This window comes from Nycticebus coucang, chromosome 5 (assembly GCF_027406575.1).
Source record: "Nycticebus coucang isolate mNycCou1 chromosome 5, mNycCou1.pri, whole genome shotgun sequence".
Classification (NCBI taxonomy): domain Eukaryota; kingdom Metazoa; phylum Chordata; class Mammalia; order Primates; family Lorisidae; genus Nycticebus; species Nycticebus coucang.
This window is the reverse complement of record NC_069784.1, coordinates 64275578-64299269: the sequence shown is the minus strand read 5'-3', so window position 1 is coordinate 64299269 and position 23692 is coordinate 64275578. Positions and strand designations below refer to the sequence as shown.

General features: G+C 46.2%; 1 protein-coding gene and 1 pseudogene across 7 annotated transcripts in view; one reads left to right on the top strand and one right to left on the bottom strand.

Moving 5' to 3' along the window:
- The window catches only part of ANKRD6 (ankyrin repeat domain 6), a 234471-nt gene that overhangs the window by 79336 nt on the left and 131443 nt on the right, over positions 1 to 23692 (bottom strand). For 3 of the 7 annotated variants that reach the window (XM_053591005.1, XM_053591004.1, XM_053591006.1), the window contains exons 1-2: positions 20831 to 21173; positions 16588 to 16851 (exon numbers count right to left, since the gene is read on the bottom strand). In XM_053591005.1, coding sequence (XP_053446980.1) covers positions 16588 to 16707 — 120 coding nt within the window. In that variant the 5' untranslated portion in view covers positions 16708 to 16851; positions 20831 to 21173. Of the gene's footprint in view, positions 1 to 16587; positions 16852 to 20830; positions 21323 to 23692 lie in introns of those variants that run through there. The other 4 variants (XM_053591002.1, XM_053591001.1, XM_053591003.1 and 1 more) reach the window with 2 other exon arrangements.
- LOC128585759 (nuclear pore complex protein Nup50-like) lies at positions 1003 to 2934 on the top strand (annotated as a pseudogene).

Sequence of the window (23692 nt, the reverse complement as noted above, 5' to 3'; positions counted from 1 at the left end):
GAGACTCTTGTCTCAAAAAACAACTAAACAGGATCATGCTGTGTGCAGCTCTTTGTGTCTGGCTTCAAGTGCACAATGCTTTTGAGATTCATTCATGTCCTTTCCTATCTTGGTACCTCATTGCTTTTTACTGTTGAATAATATTCCATCATTTATCAATTCAGCAGTTAATGGATGTTTGGATTTTTCTACCTTTTTCCATATTTCTGAATAAGGCTATTATGAACATTCATGTCCAAGTCCTGGTGTGTTCAAGGTTTTGTTTTTCTTGGATAGATACCTAGGAACAGAATTGCTGAGTCATATGGTAAGTGTATATTTAACTTTTTAAGAAACTGCCTACATTCTCCAAAGTGTCTATACCATTTTGCATTCTCAGCAGGGCATGAGAGTGCTAGTAGTGGCTCTACATACTTGTTAACACTTATTACTGACAGTCTTTTTAACCTAAGCACACTAGGGAATGTGTGGTTTTAACTTCTCTCCAACTACTAACAACGATGAGTATTTTTCATGGGCTTATCTGCCATCCATACATTTCTTGGTTTATATGTTTGTTTGAATCTTTGGCTCATTTGTATAACTGAGTTGTTTGTTGTCTTATTGAATTTGCAGAGTTCTTTATATATTTTTGATAAAGGTCATTCATCAAATATTTTTGTGGCTTGTCTTCGAATAACGTCAACAATGTCTTTGAAAAACTTTTTAAGGAGTTAAAAGATGGCAGCCTGGGGCATGCTCGGCGCTGTTGCCCCCTAAGTTATGGGCTGAGCGGACGGCCCTCCACCTCACCGCCAGGCACAAAGAGACAACCCCCCCACCCCCACCCCGGCCATGGTGCTTGAGATCCGGGCTTGCCGAGAACAAAGTCCGCCCAGCTCTCAGCGCACGGGAAGCGTCCGAGCGCGCAAACGCAAGACCGCCACCACGCGACCTCGGCCCCGCTCGCCCCTGCCCACAACCCAGCCAGTGCTGTGGCAGCCACCGGAGGGGTTCCAAAAAATGGCCAAAAGAATTGCTGAGAAGGAATTGACAGATAGGAACTAGGATCAAGAAGATGAAGTGGTAGAGGTGGGAACATTCTCAGTGGCCAGTGAGGAAGTCTTGAAGAATAGAGCCATAAACAAACCAAAGCGCCTGTGGCTCAAGGGGGTAGGGCGCCGGTCCCATATGCAGGAGGTGGCGGGTTCGAACCCAGCCCCTGAAAAAAAATAAAAAATCCTGCAAAATAAATAAATAAAGCAGAGAAATACTGGATTTTAATCTGACAGTGGAGAAGGTTTTAAAGGTTTGGTTGTACCTTCTGGAGGAGGAGGGTTTTCTGGATTTGGTGGTGGCACTGGAGGGAAGCCTCTGGAAGGGCTGTCAAATGGAAACAGTATGGCTAGCACCCCTCCCCTCCCCAGTGCAAAGGCAGCATCAGAGACCAAGGCAGCCTTGGAATCTGTTACTGTAAATGGCCCTACCATGTTGGTTGATAAAAAGATTTCAAATCCGGGAGGCGCCTATGGCTCAAAGGGGTAGGGCATCGGCCCCATATGCCGTAGGTGGCGGGTTCAAATCCAACCCTGGCCAGAAACAGCAAAAAAAAAAAAGAAAGAAAGAAAAGATTTCAAATCCCAGAACTAATGGCGATCGATAGTCAGCAACCCTCCTTCTCTGACCTGGCCTCTAGTAAAGCCTGTGTCAGGAATGACTATATCAACCAGCTGGTTGCCTTGAACTGCTCCATCCAGGACTGGATCACAAAGCATGTGAACACGAACCCGCTCTGCGACCTGACACCCATCTTTAAAGACCATGAGAAATAACGAGTATGGAGCAGCAGCATGGGAGCAGGGAGCAGCGCCAGTAGTAATGCTCAGAGCGAAGCTAACAAGATGGAGGTCGAAACGCAGTCTCCGTCTCAGCTCGGCTCAACAAAACTCCAGAAAGACGCAGCGTTTTTGTTCCATGGCAACAAAACTGAAGACACACCTGAGAAGAAGACGGACCCATTGCTAGGAGCAACAAGTGCCTTGTTTAATTTTGGCAAGGAAATTGATAGCTCTGTTTTGAGCTGTTTTGCTCTACAAGTGGGATATGAAATGTGCCCATATTTCTCTGGAGTCTTTTGATGCAGACAAGGAAGATATAGCAGAATCTGCCCTTCTAGGAAGACATACTGCTGAAATGCTGGTTATCTCCTTTGCAAAGGACAGTCTCTGAATTAGACCTACAAGCTGTTTGGGGATAATGTCAATACTGATTAGCAACCTGGCACACTTCAGATTCTTGAGAAATTCTGTGTTTGGAGATAGTCAAATCTGTTGGCCTTAAGATTGAATGTCACCTAGATAACATTTGCAGGTAACATAACTGAAAATAAAAATTAAAACACCTATAAAGGAAAAAAAAAGCTCATTAAGCTCTGGCCCCCTGGCTGGATTTTCATTTTCCTCTGGAAATGCCCCTTTATTTGGCAAAGATACTACCAGAGTAAACTAGTTTCTTCACCACTTCCCACTAAGACGCTGGCGAGCCAGACGGAAGGCGGCAGCAACGAGTGCAGAGGTGGAGATGAAGAAGAGAACGAGGAGCCACCCCAAAGAGGAAGATGCTTTTTACTCCAAAAAGTGTGAACTATTTTACAAGACAGACAATGAATTTAAAGAGAAAGGTGTAGGTACTCTGCATTTAAAACCTACAGCAAACCAGAAGACACAGCTTTTGGTACAGGCAGACACCAATTTAGGCAACATTTTGCTGAATGTTCTGATTCCATCCAATATGTCATGTACCCCAACAGGGAAAAATAACGTACTTATTGTCTGTGTTCCAAATCCACCAACTGATGAGAACGCCACTGTCCCAGTTACCATGTTAATCAGGGTAAAAACCAGCGAGGATGCAGACGAGTTGCACCAAATTCTACTGGAGAAAAAGGATGCCTGAGCTCGTGAAGTCAATGGAGGATTGTTGCCAAGTTGCTGCTTCCACCACCTCTAAACTTAGTTTTTCTTCTCTTCTTACTTTGACATTCAAAGAACTTAAAGATAACTTAAAATTTTTGTGAAGAAGATTAATGTGGCCAATAAAACCTTTAAATATTAATAAAAAATAGAAAGAAACTTTTTAAGTTTGATGAAGTTCAACATTTCCATTTTTCTTTATGGTTTGTGCTTTGATACCCTATTTAAGAACTAATTTCTTAAACTAGAATATATTAGTCAGTCAGCCTTCTCTGAACACACACACATCTCCTCACTTAAAGTCACTGATAAGTTCATAGACACTGTGATTATATTTATTTAACTGTGATTTTAAGCAAAGCAAAACCAATTGTTTTCTTTTTTCTTTTTTTTTAAGTACAGATTTTATTTATTTTTTTGGATTTTGGCCAGGGCTGGGTTTGAACCTGCCACCTCTGGCATATGGGACCGGCACCCTACTCCTTGAGCCACAGGCGCCGCCCCAAAACCAATTGTTTTCTTCTCGACATTATAGGCAAACTATGTTGAATGAAATGACATATTTAAGGAACTACTTTGTATGTTGTTTTGCTTCAAGTTTCCAAGAACCTAACAACGATGTTATGTGAGAACTTAGTGTGTATATATATTTAATTGTAAGATGTAAATCATGCTTGTTCAATTACAAGAGGTGCTCAAATGTGATTTGTGTTCATATTTTGTTATTGGTATATATTTTTACAATTTTCATAGTTTTTTTCCTTAATATGTGCATACATTTTTTTGGCACCCTGTGTGTGTGAAGGGGGAGAGAGAGAAAGAAGTTGACTGAAGAACTGGCTCACAAAATTGCAGACTCGGCAGGTCCAAAATCTCTAGGGTAGGGTGGCGCGGGGGGTGGGGGGGGTGGGGGGAGGGAGGGTTGGGCCCCAGGGAAGAGCTGCCGTTTTAGTGTGAAGGTAATCTGCTGGCATAAGGAAGGGCCAGCTTTTTTCTTTTGATAGCTTCAACTGATTAGATGAGGCCCATTCATATTATGGGGGTATATGCTTTACTTGCAGTCTACCAATTTAAAAAAAAATTTCTTTTTTGAGATAGAGTTTTCTTACTCTGTTGCCCAGGTTAGAGTGCTGTCATGTCACAGCTCATAGCAACCTCAAACTCCTGGGCTCAAATGATCCTCTTGCCTCAGCCTCTCAAGGAGGTAGGACTATAGGCGCCCACCACCACACCTGGTTAGTTTTTCTATTTTTAGTACAGACGGGGTCTTGCTCAGGCTGGTTACAAACTCCTGAACTCAAGCAATCCTTGGACTCTCAGAGTGCTGGGATTACAGGTGGGAGCCGCTGCCCCCCTGATTTAAATGTTAATCTCATCTAAAATCTACCTTTACAGAGACATCTAAGTTGACACATAAAATTAACTATCACAGAGGATCACAGACTTTATCCTGTTTTCTTCCATAACTTTTAATAGTTTAAATTTCTCCATCTAGTTTGTGATCTATTTTAATGTTGGTATGTAGTACAAGGTAATTGTTAAGGTTTATTTTGCATGCAGGTATACAACTGCTCCAACAACATTTGCTGAAGAGACAATATTCTTTTCCCATTGAATTGCCCTGGCACCTTTGTCAAAAATCCATTGACTACATAAATGCAGTTCTGTTTCTAGATTCCCTGTTCCATTCCCTTGACTGTTTGTCTGCCTGTACACCACCTCCCTGTCTCTTTATGTAAGTCTGAAAATCAGGCAGCAAGTCTTCCAGCTTCGTTCTTCAACATCGCTTTGGCTACTCTAGGTCTCTTGCATTTTCACATACATTTTAGAATCAGGTTCTCAACATCCACCAAAAAAAGTGATAGACTCTGACTTCACAAGGCAATTCTGAACTTCCTACAAAACTCTGGGAATGGAATACATGAGGCAAGGACAGGGGAGGAGAAAGCCCTTTGGCCCGCCTCCTCCCTGTAGCCTCCTCTGCACCGAGGGGAGGAGGAGCCTCAGAGGTGCTGGAAATGCCAGTGAGAGATCCCGCGTGGGTCCCAGTGCACCAGCTTCTGGGGCTGTTCTGAAGATTTCAAAGACACTGTATGTGTGAAGCACCTGCTGGCACCCATGCAGGCACTCAGGACATTTTTAAACTGGATTTATCTTTGGCAAATTACAAAATTAATATATGCTTATTTTAATCAGTGAAACAATACAATGGGAAAGATTGAGACAAGCAAAGCTGATGGTCTTCCCCACTAGGTGGCCAAAATTAGCTGCCTAGTGTGTCCCATGCGGTTTTTGTGGTTCACACAAGATAACCACAAATTTGCACAGAGATTTTTTTTATTTTTAGCCGAAATAAATCATGCTGTACCTGTCCATCACGAGTGTCTTTTTTCATGTCATCAAAGGCAAACTGAGTATGTATGATCTATCAGGCATTATTCCAAAGGCTTTCTAACCCCTCCCCACTCCGCGAGGCAGGTGCTGTTAGTACCCCTCCCAGACACCAGGAAGCGCGAACTTGACCCACCGGTGGAGGCCACAATGCAGTGACGGGAGCAAGGACTCAGACCCAGTAGCAGCATCAAAGCTGGCACATGCTGTGTTTCTCCCTGTAGTATCCCTTATTCCTTTTTACACTGTATGGATTTTGTGTCACCTGTGTGTGCTACTTTTACAGCCAGACGACACAAACCATCACGCTGTGGTATTTTCTGCCTTTAAGACACTCTCTGTCCTCCGTAAGGGGAGCCCTAGCCGCCCCCTGCACTCTGGCCCTCTGTGGAGAGAGCCCTAGCTGTCACCTTGACCACTGGCCCCCTGTGGCCTGGCCCTCTGTGGGGGAAGCCCTAGCTGTCACCTTGACCGCTGTCCCACTGTGCTCTGGCCCTCCGTGGGGGGAGCCCTTGCTGTTACCTTGACCGCTGCCCGCCTGCGCTCTGGCCCTCAGTGGGGGAAGCCCTAGCTGTCACCTTGACCGCTGCCCCGCTGTGCTCTGGCCCTCTGTGGGGGGAGCCCTAGCTGTCAACTTGACCACTGTCCCCCTGCACTCCGGATCAGCTGCCACAAGCCTCCCACCTGTCTCTGCAGGGAGGTCTTGGGCTTTCACTCCATGAACGGCTCCTGGAGGCTCCCAGATCATCTGAACCCCTGCTTCTTTGCTCCGGGGCAGTGGTAGGGAGCAAACATTTGATAAACATTAATTTCATGGATGAAAGTGCATTTTTCGGGCTCGGCACCTGTGGCTCCAGTGGCTAAGGTGTCGGCCACATACACCTGATCTGGCGGGTTCGAATCCAGCCTGGGCCACCAAACAACAATGATGGCTGCAACTAAAAAATAGATGGGCGTTGTGGTGGGCACCTGTGGTCCCAGCTACTTGGGAGGTGGAGACAGGAGACTCGCTTGAGCCCAGGTGTTGGAGGTTGCTGTGAGCTATGATGCCACAGCACTCTACCCAGGGCTACAGCTTGACGTTCTGTCTCCAAAAAAAAAAAAAAAGTGTATTTTTCTTCTTAAAGTTGTATCACTGTGTTAAACTTTATCTGGTCACCACTGGAGACAGCAGAAGCTGCAGTGACACACCCCAAGTAGCAGCTTCGTAATAGCTCTGGAGAAAGACGCTCTGCCTGAGGATGTCTAGGATTTTCTCAGTTCTAGAGTTTTGCCAGGTGACAAAATACCTACGATCCGGAGGCAAGGAAACAAAGCTCCAAGTGAAGATATTTAACTAAAATATAAGGGAAGTGAGGAGAGAATATGTTCATTTATAAAACTAAATCTTTCTTGCAAAGATCACAAAATGCTCTTTTATGTTTTCATATCAAATATCTCAAGCAATGCCAGTGGGGGCAACGAAAAAAGCGCAGAGTTGAGAGAAAGTCGGGAGGCAGAACCAGCTGCCCTGGTACTGAGAGGGAGTAAAGCATGGGAAGGACATGGAAGGGAAAGGAGGTTTGGGCCTCTGCCTGAGGGGCTGTGCAATGACACTGCCAGGTGACACTGCCAGGCACGCGCTGTGTGCAGGGGCAGCCCCCCGGCATGGGGGGGGGGGGGACAGGCAGATTCCAAGCGCCTGTGCATTGTGTGTGTCAAGATGCCCCTTAGGCCAGCCTGAGCCGAGCGAGGCCGGGTCACTACTAAAAACTAACTGGGCGCCTGCAGTCCCAGCTACTAGGGAGGGTGAGGCAAGAGGATCGCTTGAGCCCAGGAGTTTGAGGTTGCTGTGAGCTATGACACCACAGCACTCTACCCAGGGTAATGGGGTGAGACTGTCTCAAAACAAACAAACAGCCCATCAGGACAGCTGGACGTAGACCCAGAAAACATGGCCAATCAGAGGGGGTGATATGGTGCCCAATCTAGAGCTCGAAAAGCCCAGGTGAGTAATGGGGGCGGGTAGACAAGCACTGAAGGTTTTGGAGACAGGAGCTTTAGAGGCAGGACGAGCAGGAATGGAGAAGGTACCTCAGAGGAAAACCAGGAGCAGAACCAAGGGGAGCTTTGGGGAGAGAAGGATTGGCAACCACCTCAAATCCTAACCTGTCTCACTAATAAATGGGGTGCAAGCTCTACCAAGGACCAAGATTTTTTTTTCTGTCTTGTTTACTGGTACAAAGCAGATGCTCAAAAGATAGTGCCTGGATGAGGGAAGGAACAACAACCTTGGTGTGAGCAGTGGCAGGGGTGTATGGAAGTCAGGCGCCAAATCATGGGACACCCCAAGTTTCTGTTTCTTGTATCCAGACAATTTGCTCCAGAGATATTTTGGACTCCTCAGGATAGCTGGTGCCTTTGTCAGATTACCAGGTCCAACTGAAAATGTGTCAGTCAACACAATGAAACATAATTGATCTAAACACAAAAGTTGTATAAATGGAAAATCATAGTTCTCAGTGAGCCTTTCTCTTAAAACATGAGTTTTAAATCCTATATGTAGGCTGGACATGACGGCTCACACCTGTAATCCCAGTACTTTGGGAGGCCAAGGCAGGAGGATCGCTTGAGGCCAGGAGTTCCAGACTAGCCTGCACATGAGAGAGACCTCTGTCTCTCCAAAAAAAGAAAAATTAGCCAGGCTGGTGGCACACACCTGTAGGTCCTAACTACTCAGGAGGCTGAGATAGGAGGATCAGTGGAGCCCAGAAGTTTGAGATTGCTGTGAGTTATGATGACACCACTGCACTCTACCTGGCAGACACAGAGAAACTCTGTCTAAAAAAAAAAAAAAAACAATTCTCACATGTAGTTCCTATACCAATGCCCAGCTGCCATAGTTCTCTGAACACTTGTCCTGTGCATGGCGACCTTGCCTCTGCTTGGTGGATACTGCATCAGAACTACCCACTGTTAGCTGCTATGTAAAATTCCCGTGAGGACAGAGAGATTGCCCTTATCTGTAATAGACAGAACATCCGTGCAGGAGCCAGGACAGCCTGGCTCAGCTTTGGCGTGTCCTAGCTTGTACAAGTCCCTTTCCTTCAGTAACTCCCACTTCTTCTCAATTCTAAAAAGAAACTATTGGCTCAGTGGCTATAGCTCAGTGGTTAGGGCACCAGCCACATACACCAGGGTTGGCAAGTTTGAGCCTGCCCAGACCAGCTAAACAACGACAACTGTAACAAGAAAATAGCTGGACGTTGTGGCGGGCACCTGCAGTCCTAGCTACTTGGGAGGCTGAGCAAGAGAATCACTTAAGCCCAAAAGTTGGAGGTTGCTGTGATCTGTGATGCCATGGCACTCTACTGAGGGTGACATAGTGAGACTCTGTTTCAAAAAAAAAAGACAATTGCTTATGGCTAAGAGTTTGAGGTTGCTGTGAGCTGCGATGCCAGGCATTCTATTGAGGGCGACATAGGCTCTGTCTCAAATAATGATAATAATAATAATAATAATAATAATAAAACAAAAGAAAACTATTTATTTGTATACCTATACCTTACAGGGATCTGGGATGAACAATGTACATGTGAAAACAACTTGGAAAGCATAACATGTTATACACAAGTACGATGCCATGAAGCACTGGATGTACAGCTTCCCGGACAGTGAAACAGGTGAAGGTTCCATCTGCTGTTTGTGACAAGCTGATGAAGTGCTGGAGTGAGCACCTGCAGGAAGCTCCCAACCCAAATCATGAACCATGCAGCCGAAACACGGTGTCAGTCCACAGCTAAGAGCAAGGACTCTGGAGCCACATGGCCCCGGTTTGAGCAGCTCTGACACTTTCTTTTTTTTTTTTTTGTAGAGACAGAGTCTCACTTTATGGCCCTCGGTAGAGTGCCATGGCCTCACCCAGCTCACAGCAACCTCCAACTCCTGGGCCTAAGCGATTCTCTTGCCTCAGCCTCCCGAGTAGCTGGGACTACAGGCGCCCGCCTATTTTTTGGTTGCAGTTTGGCCGGGGCCGGGTTTGAACCCGCCACCCTCGGTATATGGGGCCGGCTCCTTACCGACTGAGCCACAGGCGCCGCCCAGCTCTGACACTTTCTAACTGAAATTGCCTTGGTTTCCTCATCCGTAAAATGAAGATCATATAGACGTGGGGCTTAAAAGATTTAACTGCCGTAGAGTCTTACAGAAGTGGCTGATAGTGAAGTGCCAGTCACTAAGTGTAAGGAATTTACGATCAGTGAGATGGATGCCCTTATTCAGAACATAAGGGGCCCACTGGGTGGGTACTGAGTACTGTGCTAGGCACTGCAGAGGTTAGAGACATACCAGTGTTTAGGGCCCTCTTAGATATGGCACCTGCAGTTACCATACTCGGTCCTCACAGAAACTGTGAGGTGTGTGAGGACCCTGAGGCTCCTGCAGTGAAGGGACTCACCTTATCAGTGTTCTGAGCCCAGGATCACTTTGTTACCCAGAGGATGTTTGGCAATGTCGAGAAACATTTGTGGCTGTCACAACCCCAGGGAAGGAAGTGCTACTGGAATCCACCCCACAGTGCACAAGACAGTCCTCTCAGCAAGTCAGCTGGTCCACAGTGAGGCTGAGAAAACCCAGCCTACATTAATAAGCAGTAGGCAGGTGCCTGTACCAACATCTTTGGATCTGATGCTTTTCTGCCGTGTCAAGCACAGAGAAATGTAAGGGAGCAACTATGACCCAGGTTGGAGCGATGATGTGGTGGGAGTTCTGAGCCCCCACAGCGTGCAGTAAAGGACACAGCGCACTCAGAGAACAGTATGCCAGCTGAGAGGACAGCAGATTCCATGCTCGGGCGGACCTCATGTTGCTGGTGGCTCCGGAGCTCCCCGAGAAGGCAGAGCTTCAAGATGCAAAGAGAATGCAAAAAGCCTTTCAGCTGCAGGGAAAGACTCTGTAGTTTGAGTTTCCCAGCAGCAACACCAAAAGCATGACATTGTCTTCAAAGTTCTGAGGCAGAATCATTCCCTAAGTTTCTATACCAAACTGTCAGTTAACTGAGAGAGTAGAGTAAGGATTTTCAGACATGCAGACTCTCCACAAACATATCCCCCTTATCTCCTTTCTTAGGAAGGTACTCAAGAACATGCACCACCAAGGTGAGGGTGACACGAGTTCCAGCAAACAGGGGACCTGGAGAGAGGTGAGAGGGGCTCCCGAGAGCCCTCTACACAGCAGGACTAGAGAGCAACCCAGATGAAACTGGACAAGGACAGGTGAGTCCGAAGAGGATCTCCAGGAAAAGAGTAAGACTGAGAAATATGTAGTAGGTTTAATCACAGAAAATTGTACTAAGAACTGTTTTACATAGTTATTGGATAGTTGAGGGAACATTTAACAATTAGTTTAAATCAAATCAAACAAATGAAAAATCAACTCCAGGATGTAATCATTCTTGGCACATCAGAGAAGAGCATTTACATAAATACACTAATTAGGTGTGTGATTATCTGATAAAATTTGTGCTATAGAGCCAAAACAATTTTGAAAAGAACAAAGTTGAACGATTTACACTTTCTGACTTTAAAACATATTACAAATCAAAACAGTGTGATACTGGCATAAAGGCAGAAGTATAGACCAATGAAACAGATTAGAAAGCCTAGAAATAAACCCTCTTGTGTAGGCCAAATGATCTTAACAAAGACATCAAGAGCACTCAAGGGGGAAAGGACGGTCTCCTCAACAAATGGTGCTGAGCAAGCTGTGGAGACTCATGTGTAAAAGAGTAAGACGGACTCTTACTTTACATTATATATAAAAGTAACTCAAAATAGAATAGAGACCTAAATCTAAGATCCAAAGCTATGAAGCTTCTAGAGGAAAGAAGGAAAGCTCCATGACACTGTACTTGGCAATGATTTCTTGGATATAACACCAAAGCACAGGCAACGAAAGCAAAAACAGACAAATGGAGCTATATAAAGCTCAAAAACTTTTTTTTTGAGACCGAGTCTCACTTTGTCGCCCTTGGTAGAGTGCTATAGTGTCACAGCTGACAGCAACCTCCAACTCTTGGGCTTAAGTGATTCTCTTGCCTCAGCCTCTCAAGTAGCTGGGACTACAGGCGCCCGCCACAATGCCCGGCTGTCTTTTTGTTGTTGTTGTTAACAGTTGTCATGCTGTTTTAGCTGGCTAGGGCCTGGTTTGAACCTGCCACCCTCAGTACCTGGGGCCAGCGCCCTACCGACTGAGCCACAGGCGCCGCCCTCACAATCTTTTGTACTTGAAACGACACAATCAACAGAGTAAAAAGACAACCTACAAACAATGAGGTACCGCGATACACCTATCAGAACGGTCAAAATCCAAAACAGCAACAATACCAAATACTGGCCAGAAGGTGGGCAGCAGGAACTCTTGGTCGTTGCTGGTGGGGACACAAGATGGTGCAGCTACTTTAGAAAACAGTTTGTCTGTTTCTTACAAAACTTAACATGCTCTTGGCCTATGATCCAGCAATTGTACTTGGTATCTAACCATAGGAGTCAAAAGCTTTTATCCACACAAGAACCTGAACATGAATGTTTATAGCAGCTTTATTCATTGCCTCAGTTTTGCACTGCTATACAGGAAATAACCACGGCTGGATAATTTATAAAGAAACCAGGTTTATTTGTCTCACAGTTCTGCAGACTGTACAAGCAGCACTATGCTAGCATCTGCTTCTAGTGAAGGCTCCGTGGAGCTTCCAATCAATGTGGAAGGTAAAAGACAGCAGGTGTGTCACACGGCAAGAGGGTGAGCAGAGTGTGCCCATGCACTTTTAAACAACCAGCTCTTGGCTGGACCCTGTGGCTCATACCTGTAATCCTAGCATTTGGGGAGGACTGTTTGAGGCCAGGAGTTTAAGAACAGCCTGGACAACATAGGGAGACCCTATCATTACATGAATAAAAAAGAATTAGCCAAAGCTTGGTGCCCGTAGCTCAGCGGCTAGGGCGCCAGCCACATACACCAGAGTTGGCAGGTTCGAACCCAGCCCAGACCTGCAGCCAAAAAAAAAAAAAAAATAGCCAGGCGTTGTGGTGGGCGCCTGTAGTCCCAGCTACTTGGGAGGCTGAACAAGAGAATCCCTTAAGCCCAAGCATTGGAAGTTGCTGTGAGCTGTGATGCCACAGCACTCTACTGAGGAGGACATAGTGAAATTCTGTCTCAAAAAATAAAAATAAAAACAAAACAATTAGACAAGTATGATGGCATGTGCCTATAGCCTACTTGGGAGACTGAGGCAGGAACTTGAACCCAGAAGTTCAAGGTTTCGGTGAACTATGATCAAGTCACAATACTCCAGCCTGGGTGACAGAGCAAGATCCCATCTCTAAGAGAGAAAACAAAGAAACAAAAAAACAAACAAAAAAAACAGAATAAAAACAGAAAAACAACCCAGCTCTTGCACAAACTAATAGAGTGAGAATTCACCCATGAGCATGGGGAGGGCACCAAACCATTCATGAAGGACTTGCCCCCCATCCAAACACCTTCCACTCGGCCAGACTGTCAATACTAGGGATCCAATTTCAACTTGAGATTTGGAGGGGACAAATATCCAAACTGTATCATTCATAATTGCCCAAATTTGGAAGCAACCAGATGTCCTTCAGTACATGAATAGACAAACAGGTAGGTTCATCCCTTGTAACAAAAGTACCACTCTGGTTGTGCATGTTGATAACGGGCTATGCATGTGGGGCGGGGAGAACATGGGGAATCCCTTACCTTCCTCTCAATTTTGCTGTGAACTTGCTCTAAGAAGCAGTCTTGTAAAAAGGCAAACTGCAGAATGGGAAAAAAATACTGCAAATCATCTATCCAATATGGGATTAATATCCAACTTACACTCAACATAAAAAGTCAAATTACTGCTTAAATGGACAAAAGACTTAAATTGACATTTCTCCATAGGTGATACACAAATGGCCAACAAGTGTATGAAAAGATGCGCAACATCACTAATCACGAGAGAACTGCAAATCAGAACCATAATGAAGCTCGGCACCTGTAGCTCAAGCAGCTAAGGTGCCAGCCACATATACCGGAGCTGGCGGGTTCAAATCCAGCCTGGGCTCACCAAACAACAAAGACAAAACTACAAGCAAAAATAAATAAATAAATAAAATAAAATAAAATGTTACCTTCATACAAACATTAAAACAACAACAACAAAAAAAAAACCATAGTGAGATACCACTTCAAACTCATTAGGATGGTCAGTATCAAAGAAACACAAAGTAACCAGTGCTAGTGAGGATGCAGAGAAATGGGATCCCCACACACTGCCGGTGAGACCGTATATGGTACACTGCACATGGAAGTTACTCCAAAGATCACAAATAGCACAACCACACGATCCAGAGATTCCACTTCAGAGTATATGGGGACTCGAACATCCACGTACATCCACGTCAACACAGCACTATTCACAACAGCCCAGCTTTCCATGAATGGGTGGATGAACGTGTCACTTACGTAAAATGGAATATTATTCAGCCTTAACAAGGAACAAAATATTGCTCCGTGCTAAACATGAATGAACCTTGAAAACACACCTAGAGTAGTGGAATCCAGAGACAAGCAGGACAATGGTCGATGGCAGGAAGGAGGAAGTGATGAGTCACTGTCTAATGCACACACAGTTTCAGTTGGGGAAGGAGAAAAATTTGTGGGGATGGACGGCGGTGATGGTTGATGTGAATGTATTTAATATCACTGGACCATACATCTAAAACAGTTGAAGTGGTAAATTTTGTTATGTACATTTTAACACAATACATTTTAAAGACATACAAAGAACAAAACATAAATAAATAAATTTGACTTCATTTAAAAAATTAAACTGCCATAAAAAGAATGAAATCCTGCCATCTGCAACAGCACGGTGGAACTGGAGAACATTATATTACACAAAATAAACCAGGCACAGGAAGACAAATATCACATGTTCTCACTCATATGTGGAAGCAAAATATTAAAATGATTGATCCCAGGGAGACAGTGGAACAATGGTTAGCAGAGGCCAGGAGGGGAGCAGGGAGGGGATAGGGTGAGTTAATGGGTGCAAACATAGTTAAATAGAGTGAACAATGTTTGATAGCACAACAAAATGACTATAAACAATAACAAGTTAGAGTATATTTTAAAATAACTAAAAATGCGGAATTGGAATGCTCCTAATACAAAGAAATGTTTAATGCCTGAGGTGATGAATGCCCCAATTACCTTGATTTGATTAATTCACGTTGTATGCCTGTATCAAAACATCACATGCACCCTATAGACAACTATTATATACCCATAATAATTAAAAATGTAAACAATTTAAGGTGATGAATCAATTAGTAGTACATGCGTATTCATTAGAAATGTGATGATGAGTATCAGAAAAGAAAACAATTAGAAGAGTTGAAAGTTGTTTTGTCAGAGGAGCAAATGGGAGTAGGCCAGGGAGGGTTGTTCTTCCTAAAAGCCTTCCAGCAGTATTTGAACTAACAGCATTAAAATTCCGATGTGCATGCACTACTTTGATAAAGATAACTATTAAAAAATTGATGTAAAAAAGATAAGATTATAACAAGTATTGACAAGAATGTAGAGAAACAATGGAGTCTATTAATTTATTTAGAGACCCCCCCACCCCCCCTACTGCCCCACCCCCATGCCCCCCTCCCGCAGACTGCCCTGGTGTTATAGTTCACAGCAACTTCTAACTCTTGGGCTCAAGAGATTCTCTTGCCTCAGTCTCCTGAGTAGCTGGAACCACAGGTGCCCACCACAATGCCCAGCTATTTTTACAGATGGGGTCTCACTTTAGCTCAGGCTGTTGTTAAACTGGTGAGCTCAGGCGATCTGCCCACTTCGGCCTCTCAAAGTGCTAGGATTACAGGCATGAGTCAGCCACCACACCCGGCCCAAGGAAGTCAATTTATGAAAGAAATGTGCAGGTTATGTGCTAAGTGCCTTAAACGTTATTGTTCTAACAACCCTGAAAAGCTGGTATTATTATCCCTGTTTTATAGATAAGGAAACCAAGGTTCAGTGAAGCAACTAGACCACAAGCAAACAAAGCAAAGTCCCGCAACTTGTCTGCGACTGCCTGGGTGCTAAAAGTGCGACAGGTAGATCGCATGGGGCCTGGGTTAAGGCCACTTTCACCCTCGAGTCTGGACCATCTAGTTGCCATCTGTGCAGAACACAGCTAGGCTCCATGGGTGCATCCAAGTAGCTCAAGGTCTCTCTAGAGCCCAGCATGTAGGACAAAGACCCCCGAGTAACTGTGCAGATGTGAGCTGCCCGGCTGTGCCCAGGAGGCCAGAAGTTAATGGCTGTACCACCTGGAAATTAAATGTTGCCCTCTTCACAGCTTTCTCTGGGGGAGGGCTGGGCTGAGGAGCCAGACTCTGTGGGTACAAGGTGCATTTCTGCCACTCAGCAGCTGAGGGGTCCTGGGCAAGTTACTCAAATCTTTCTATGCCACATTTCCTCACCTCTGAGTGGGGATGAAAAGAGAACCTCACGCTTGAGGGCCAGAAAGCGCTTAGCACAATGCAAAGGGCTTGGCAAGTGTGCTGTGGCATTACTTGGGGGCCTTAAATTTCTCTTCTAACTGTGCAAAGCCTGCCTTTTCTTAGCTTTGCTACAAAGCTGGTTTTGGCTAGCATGGTCCCTCATCTACCCTGTTGGTGGAGGTAAGCAATATCCTCCAATGCTCACAGCTGTACCATCTGTTATCACTGACCCATATGAAATCACCATAGAGGCTGTGTGGTCACCTGCTCCAGGAGGCCAGCCATTGTACAGAAAGGGACCAGGAGACTGCGTGCTGGGAAGGGGCGGCCCACATTTGGCCTGGCCCCTCCCCAGGGGCCTAACATGATTGTTTCACAGCACACTGCTTGGTTAGCTTTTGTGTCCCAACTTCCCCCTGTCCATTTGGCTAAAGAAATAGGAGAGAAAAAAAAAAAAAAGAAATAGGAGAGAAAAGCCACACTGGGATTTAAAAGATTGTCACATGCTAATTGCAAGTTTACTGCATTTGAAAGGTGGCAATGTAAGTATTCTTAATCCTCCTTCCTTCTCCCCAAACGTCCATCACTGGAAGAAAAGCCAATTCTTTGAAAGCTGTAAACCAAACACAACGGTTTTGCGGACAATGGTTAAGAGGTAGGCTAGCTCCCAGGGATGGCTGCAGCAGGTTTTTTTCTCTCGTTACCTTGGTAACTGCTACTTTGGCGCCCTTGTTGATGAGCTGAACCACATTCTCTGCTTGGCCTTTGTACGCAGCTATGAGAAGACGTTCAGAAAGCGCAGCGACAGCATCCTGCTGGCTCATGAATTAGGAGAGAACGAGGTTTTCGGGAAAGCAGTAGACAAGTTCCTTCAGCTCAACACGAAGCTGTGGGCCTGGGCCGCCACCCACGAGTAAAGACGTCCACAATCATGGAAGGTGCATTTAGGACTATGCCATCTTGGGGACCTAGGGGTTACAAAACAAAGCTGCCATCAGGCTACTGGACACACAAGGACAGGCTGTGCCTTTCTTCTCTGACTTTCAGGCCTCTGCTGGTTGCACACTGCAGGGAGGAGAACTGCGGGAGGGGACACTAGGGGATGCTCTCTGCAGCACAGCCCCTGAACAGAACCTCCAAGCAGGAGTCAGGGGCTGCACATGTGTGCACACGCAGGCCTCGGGCCGCGGTTGTGGGTCCACCATGGATGAGCCTGCCAGTGCCAGTGAAAACAAGATAGATTATAACGAGCAGGCCTGGTGCCACAGGCTGTGCCATACAGGCCCTGCTGGGTGCTCTCCTCAGGGCTTTCTCCCAGCACTCACTATAGCTTCTTCCTTCATCCTTTTCTCATTGTTAATTGTGCAGTTTCCTGAATTCTGGAACATACGAAGAGCTGGGCACAGGCCCAGGCCAACTCCCAGTCCTCATTGCTGCCCCAGTCCACCTCGGGAGCAGCACTGACTCTGAGCAGGGACGGTGTGCTCTGCCAGGTTGGGGCTGGCCGTGTTGCTCCTCACTCTCAGGAGCATAAATGGCGACTGAGACCACTCCAGGACACTAAGCCTAGCGCAGGGCAGAGGTCGGGAGGGTAGTAACTAGTGGTAGACTAAAGCTCATTTCTATCAAATGGCCAAAATGAACAGGGTTTATATTACTTATTTATTTATTATTTTTTTTGAGACAGAGTCTCACTATGTCGCCCTCGGTAGAGTGCTGTGGCATCATAGCTCACAGCAACCTCAAACTCCTGGGCTCCAGCAATTCTCCTGCCTCATCCTCCCAAGTAGCTAGAACTACAGGCACCCACCACAACGCCCAGCTAATTTTTTATTGCAGTCGTCATTGTTGTTTAGCTGGCCTAGGCTGGGCTTGAACCCACCAGCCTGGTGCATGTAGCCGGCACCCTACCCACGGAGCCATGGGCTCCGCCACGAGTGCCGCCACCAATAGAATTTTAAAGACTGCGGCTCTTCCCACAGCCCTGGGCCACCATTAAACCACACCAGAGCCTCTGGCAATTATTTCAAAGGTGAAGCCTTCTTTGGGTAAAAGAAGGAAAGCTTAGAATCTAAGCCACTCCCAGCAAAACACCAAGAAAGTAAGGGCTTCTTTGTACCTTAAAACATATAGGTGTATATAAATGGAAAGAAAATGCTATGTAAAAGAATCTCACTCATCAAACCAAACCCTACTACAGTTCTAGTTCTGGTAGAACTATAGTGGGAATTAAAAATGATATTTTGTTATGTTATGCAAAAGTGTGGGCCAAATGTGAATACCGTGACTTCAGAAAGGTAATTTTTACCGCCTCACTTGTGAATCATCACATTTTCTCATTATTCTCCATTTGTTTCTTAAAATGCAAATAAAGAATAGCAAGGAAAGAGAGAGAACCCATCCCACTCTCAATTCTCACCAGGCTCATTAGAAGTACAAGGCCAGCTGCAGGGGCTCACACCTGTAATCCTAGTACTCTGGGAGACCAACGTGGAAGGACTGCTTCAACCCAGGAGTTCAAGACCAGCCTGGGCAATAGCAAGACCCCGTCTCTTCTGAACATGGTAAAACTAGCCAGGTGTTGTGGCATATACCTGTAGTCCTAGCTACTGGGGAAGCCAAGGCAGGAGGATCGCTTCAGCCCAGGAATTGGAGGCTGCAGTGAGCTATGATGACACCACTATAATCTAACCTAGGCAACAGAGCAATAGCCTGTCTGAAGAAAAAAAAAAAAAAAAAGGAAAACATACAACAAATCAGAAGGGTATACTCCAAAGCAGGGGCCCCTCAGTTAGTCACGGTCATGGATCCCTGGGATGTGCTAGAAGTATTTCTTGAATGAATGAGCCAACGGAAGAACACAGTTGAGACCCAAACTGGAGAAATGGGCCTGAAACGCCTCTGAAGATCCTCACGGTCACAGTGAATGACTACACCTTGGGCTTTTTGCTTCCCAGAGTGGCAGATTATTTGCGGTTTGCCTTTATAAACACAGGGAGTGTTGCCTCTTCTCACTCAGGTAATCTGTAACACATTCAAACCAAGTATGCTGAGCTTTTGCTCTGTCTGCCCAAATACTGCGAAATCGCTCCAGGCCTAAATGGTAGGAAAACAGGGAGTCTTAGCCACACCTCGTCACACCACAGTCTTCCCTTCTTCTCCCCATTTGTTACCTTTATACATTTGACCCAATCCTTGACCTTCCATTCCAGAATCTTCCTTACCATAGGTATTTGAATATCTCAAGTAGAATGAATGGCCCAGTCCAAACAAATGTCATCACAGCTAAAATTCTACTTATTCTACTGCACAGCTCAGCTCCTGAGGGTGGAGAGGTCTTGGCTACAGCCTCCGGAAGCCCGTCAGCTGAGATCAGAAGCTCTAGGCCAGGAGTGCTGTCCGGCCTCCTCACCACAGAGACAAGAAGCCAAACCGTCACTCTCCTCCCACCCTCCTGTCCCAAGCAACAAATTCAGAGATCTCAGATACTGAGACGAAAGTCACAGCTTCATGCTACTGCGATAGCCTTGTTCAGATTATTATCATTGGTAAACAGCTCTCTGCAACATCAGCCCACATAACTTTTCCTTTTTTTGCTTAAGATAGAAAAATACTACAGTGGCAAGAAAATGTTGGCCAAGCAGAAATGTCATTTTATTCTTTCCTTTTCAGTTACAGATACTTGGTAATGCTACTCATCCTCCACCCCACCGAAAACACCCACACAACAGCCCTAGAACGGGTCCCTCCCACAGAATTTGGGTATTTCCTCCATCAGAGCCACTCAGAAAACTGATCAGGGACTGAATCTCAGGTTTCCAACTCCTAGTCTGCCGCTAACACCACTCCTTGTGCTTAGATATCTCAGGCTCATTCTCCACAGGAGCCCAGTGACAGCCTCCCGGCAGGGCCTGGTCTTTCACCTGCCACTGCTCTATACACGGGCAGGTGGGAGCGGAGCCCTGCCTCTGTCTGTTCCTCTTGCACTCTCAGCCTTGGGTGTGGGTGTAGCCTCAGGAGAGACACCAATCTCCACCCTGTCACGATCACTGTCCAAAATCTTACCTCCCATTTAAGACAATGATCCCTGTCCTTTGGAGAGAGAGGATATTCTGCTTTTCATCCAATGTCCCTGAACTGACCAATCAGGCTAGGTAGAGACGTGGGGGGAGAGGGGTAAGACGGGACCGAGAACCCCTGACAACTGATAGGGAGGGCAGGGGCATAGTGGAGTGGTAACCAATGTGCAATCACCAGGTAAACTTCACTGCCAACCTGTTGGCCACCCCGACCATAGCAGCCCATCCCCTCCCTACACGGGAGCCTCCTCTGCCATGCAGTAGCTGTCGTTCCAGATAATTCCCATTGTTGGCAGCGAGGACTCTCTTCTGCCCCAAGCCTATCAGTCACATCCCTCTTTGTCACAATGCTCGTTTTTCAAAGCATCTAGAGAAAAACCTTAAATGCAAACATGCTGCCCATTCTTTAAGCAAGATGAGCGTCCGTGTGCAATGCACAGCCAGAAAGGGATTAGCTTCTGAAGAAAGATTTCCTTCCTTCCTCAGCCCCACGCCCAGTCCTCACTGCTCTCCAATCTGACAGTTCTTTTGTCTCTCATCACAAATATCAGAGTCACAAAGCTGCTTGGTCTGTGATTGATCTGTTTTGTTGTTTTTGTTTTTTTTTTAACAGAAAAAAGTCTATGAGGTTTGCTTTTGCTGTTTTATTGGGGATTTACAACAAACTCCCCCTATACTTTGGAGAATTTGCCAATATCCTAAACCCATAACATTTGGTCTCCTGACAAGCAAAATATTCCAAAAAAGACCTGCAAACAGAAGTCTTAGCCAGGCATTACACACAGCCCACCCAGAGACACCACAGGCACCCTGGAGAGGTGCTTTGCTCCCACTGCTCCAGACCCCATGTGGAAGAGGTGGTACTCACATCCGGGGGCTGTCCTCCCTACATTGTGTTCAGTTTCTGGGTAACGGTGGTCAGTTCTTTTCTGGAGAGATCATTAGCTTCCTGGGGTTGTCACTCCCAGTGGGTCTGCAGTGATTCACATTACAACGCTTGCTGGCTTTTTCTTTTAGCCTCCTGTGTGGATGACGTCGGCCAAATCACATCTAAAAGCTTATTAAGAGATCTATTCAGCTCACAATGCTTTGTGGCTTGCTAGCCTGCTGTTGCAGCTTCGCAGCTTCGGAAAGTTCTGGGTCTTCAGATTTTAATGGACTGGCCCCTCCTGCCGGCAGAGGACCTCTAAGACTGCCTGGCTGAGCAAAGTCGGGGAACAATTCACAGATCACAGGAACATTTCTGAATGATGCTCAGATGACACAGAGACCAAGTTTGCAATCTCTTAGCAGTGATTTAAGAAGATACGAATGTGCATGTTGTAAGGGAAGGAGGGTGCAGGAAGCAGTCAAATCTGTACAAGTGGCCTCTGTGACAGCAGTTAGGGAGCCCAGACACCCCCTCCTGGGCAGAGAGCTCCAGCACAGTGGCTGTGGCAGCACAGGAGAGAGGGTCTGGCTGAGCAGCTGGCCCTGATGTTTGTCTGCAAACCCTCCTTTGTACAGTCTGTGCAGGGGAGGGTGGACAGATGGAGCAGGGCCCCTTGGGAAGCTGTCACAAGCGCTGTCTCGGCTCTGAACACTGCCAGCATGTCTTCCAGCTCACTTGTTGAAGCAACAGAAATCCCACCTCCCACTGGATAGATCCAAGACAGGAAGAGGGCTCTCACTGTGACTTGAGCTAATATCCCACATTTTCCTCCTTTTTTTTTTTTTTTTTGAGACAGAGCCTCAAGCTGTCGCCCTGGGTAGAGTACCGTGGCATCACAGCTCACAGCAGTTTCCAACTCCTGGGCTCACTCGATTCTCCTGTCTCCACCTCCCATGTAGCTCAGACTATAGGCACCCGCCACGATGCCTGGCTATTTTTTGGTTGCAGCCATCATTGTTGTTTAGCGGGCCCGGGCTGGATTAGAACCTGTTAGCTCAGATGTATGTGGCTGGTGCCTTAGCCGCTTGAGCCACAGGCACTGAGCCACATTTTCCTCTTTGTCTCCAAAATTACTGGTCCTGGAGACAAGAAAATTACTCTGCCAACACAAACTCTGGGGCACCCACCTTCCTGTCCCAAAGTCTCACCCCATCCCCCTGAGTGGGGCAGCTCCTCTGGGCAGGGGGCTGTGACTCTGCTTTGGTCACTCTATGGCTTACACCAAGGGGAGGACCACAGCCAGGCACCCTGGTGGCTATGACACAGAGAGGTTGATCTTCAGCCAGTAGAACTATTATGCAAGCTTTTAAAAAAAATATGTAACACTCATATAAATTTATCTGAAAGTGATCACTACTGTGAAGCTGTGATCATCACTGGAGGACACGTGAGTTTACAGCAGAGATGAATGTGACTCAGTCCCTATTTAAAGAAATTGATCAGGCCACCGATAAGTCCTGCTCAGGGGCAAAAGATCAGGCACCAGAAAAGAAATGTAAACCAAGTGGGACAGAACAATAAAGCAAGGAGTGGCCCTCTGCTTGGGGCTCCAGGACACCTTTTTCACCTGAGGGCCTCTCGCCCACAGGCAGGGACCCTAACCCAGTGCTGTCCACGCGGGTGCACGGCACTGACCGTTGATGTCCACAAAGGTGCTCAATGAAAACGAAGGGAAGGGCAGACACTGCCGTCTCTGGTACAACAACTCTTCTCTTCAGAATCTGACAGTTTCTGAATCTTTGAAATAACTACCTTTGCAGGAGGCATAAAGAAGCTGTTGCAGTGAAAGCTGTGTGATATCTGAATATTATTCAGGAAGCCTGTGACACACTGTACCAAGAAAAGCTGCTCACAGATACAAAAATCATTTGGGGAATAAGTGCATATCATTGAATAATGATGTGACTGACAGAAGGCTTGAGAAGTAGAGACCTCCCCTTTTCATGCATGACAATAAGTTTTTTCCTTTTTTCTTTTTCCTTGAGAAAGAGTCACTCTCTGCCCTGGCTAGAGTGCCCCGGCATCATAGCTCACAACTTCAAACTTCTGGGTTCAAGCGATCCTCTTGCCTCAGCCCCCTGAGTAGCTGGGATTACAAGTGTCCACCCCCAACATCTGGCTAATTTTTTTTTTTTTTTTTTTGAAACAGAGTCTCACTTTATCGCCTTTGGTAGAGTGCCGTAGTGTCATAGCTCACAGCAACCTCAAACTCTTTGGCTCAAGTGATCCTCTTGCCTCAGCCTCCCAAGCAGCTGGGACTACAGGTGCCCAACACAATGCCCAGCTATTTTTAGAGATGGGATCTCTCTCCAGCTCAGGCTAGTCTCGAACTCCTGAGCTCAAGCAATCCACCCACCTCAGCCTCCCAGAGTGCTAGGATTACAGGTGTGAGCCACTGCGCCCGGCCCAGGCTAATTTTTCTGTTTTTAGCAGAGATGGGGTCTTGCTCTTGCTCAGGTTGGTCTCCAACTCCTGAGCTCAGGGATCCTCCTGCCTTGACCTCCCAGAGTGCTGGGATTATAGATGTGACCCACTGCGCCCAGCAGGACAAGCTGGGTTTGTGACCGACCAGCTCTACTAGAGTCCACCTCATAACCAGGCACTTCTGTCACTCAGCAAATAGCCATCTATATGCTCAACATTCAATCCAAGCGTCATCTCTGCTGAGCCTGCTTCTGTTTCTTCTTTTCCTCAGACAATGTGATCACCTACAGTTCTCTGTAAGCTCCTGCTATGGAGTGAACTTAGTTTCCCCTAAATGCGTATATGGAGATCCAAACCCCTGTGTGACTTATTTGG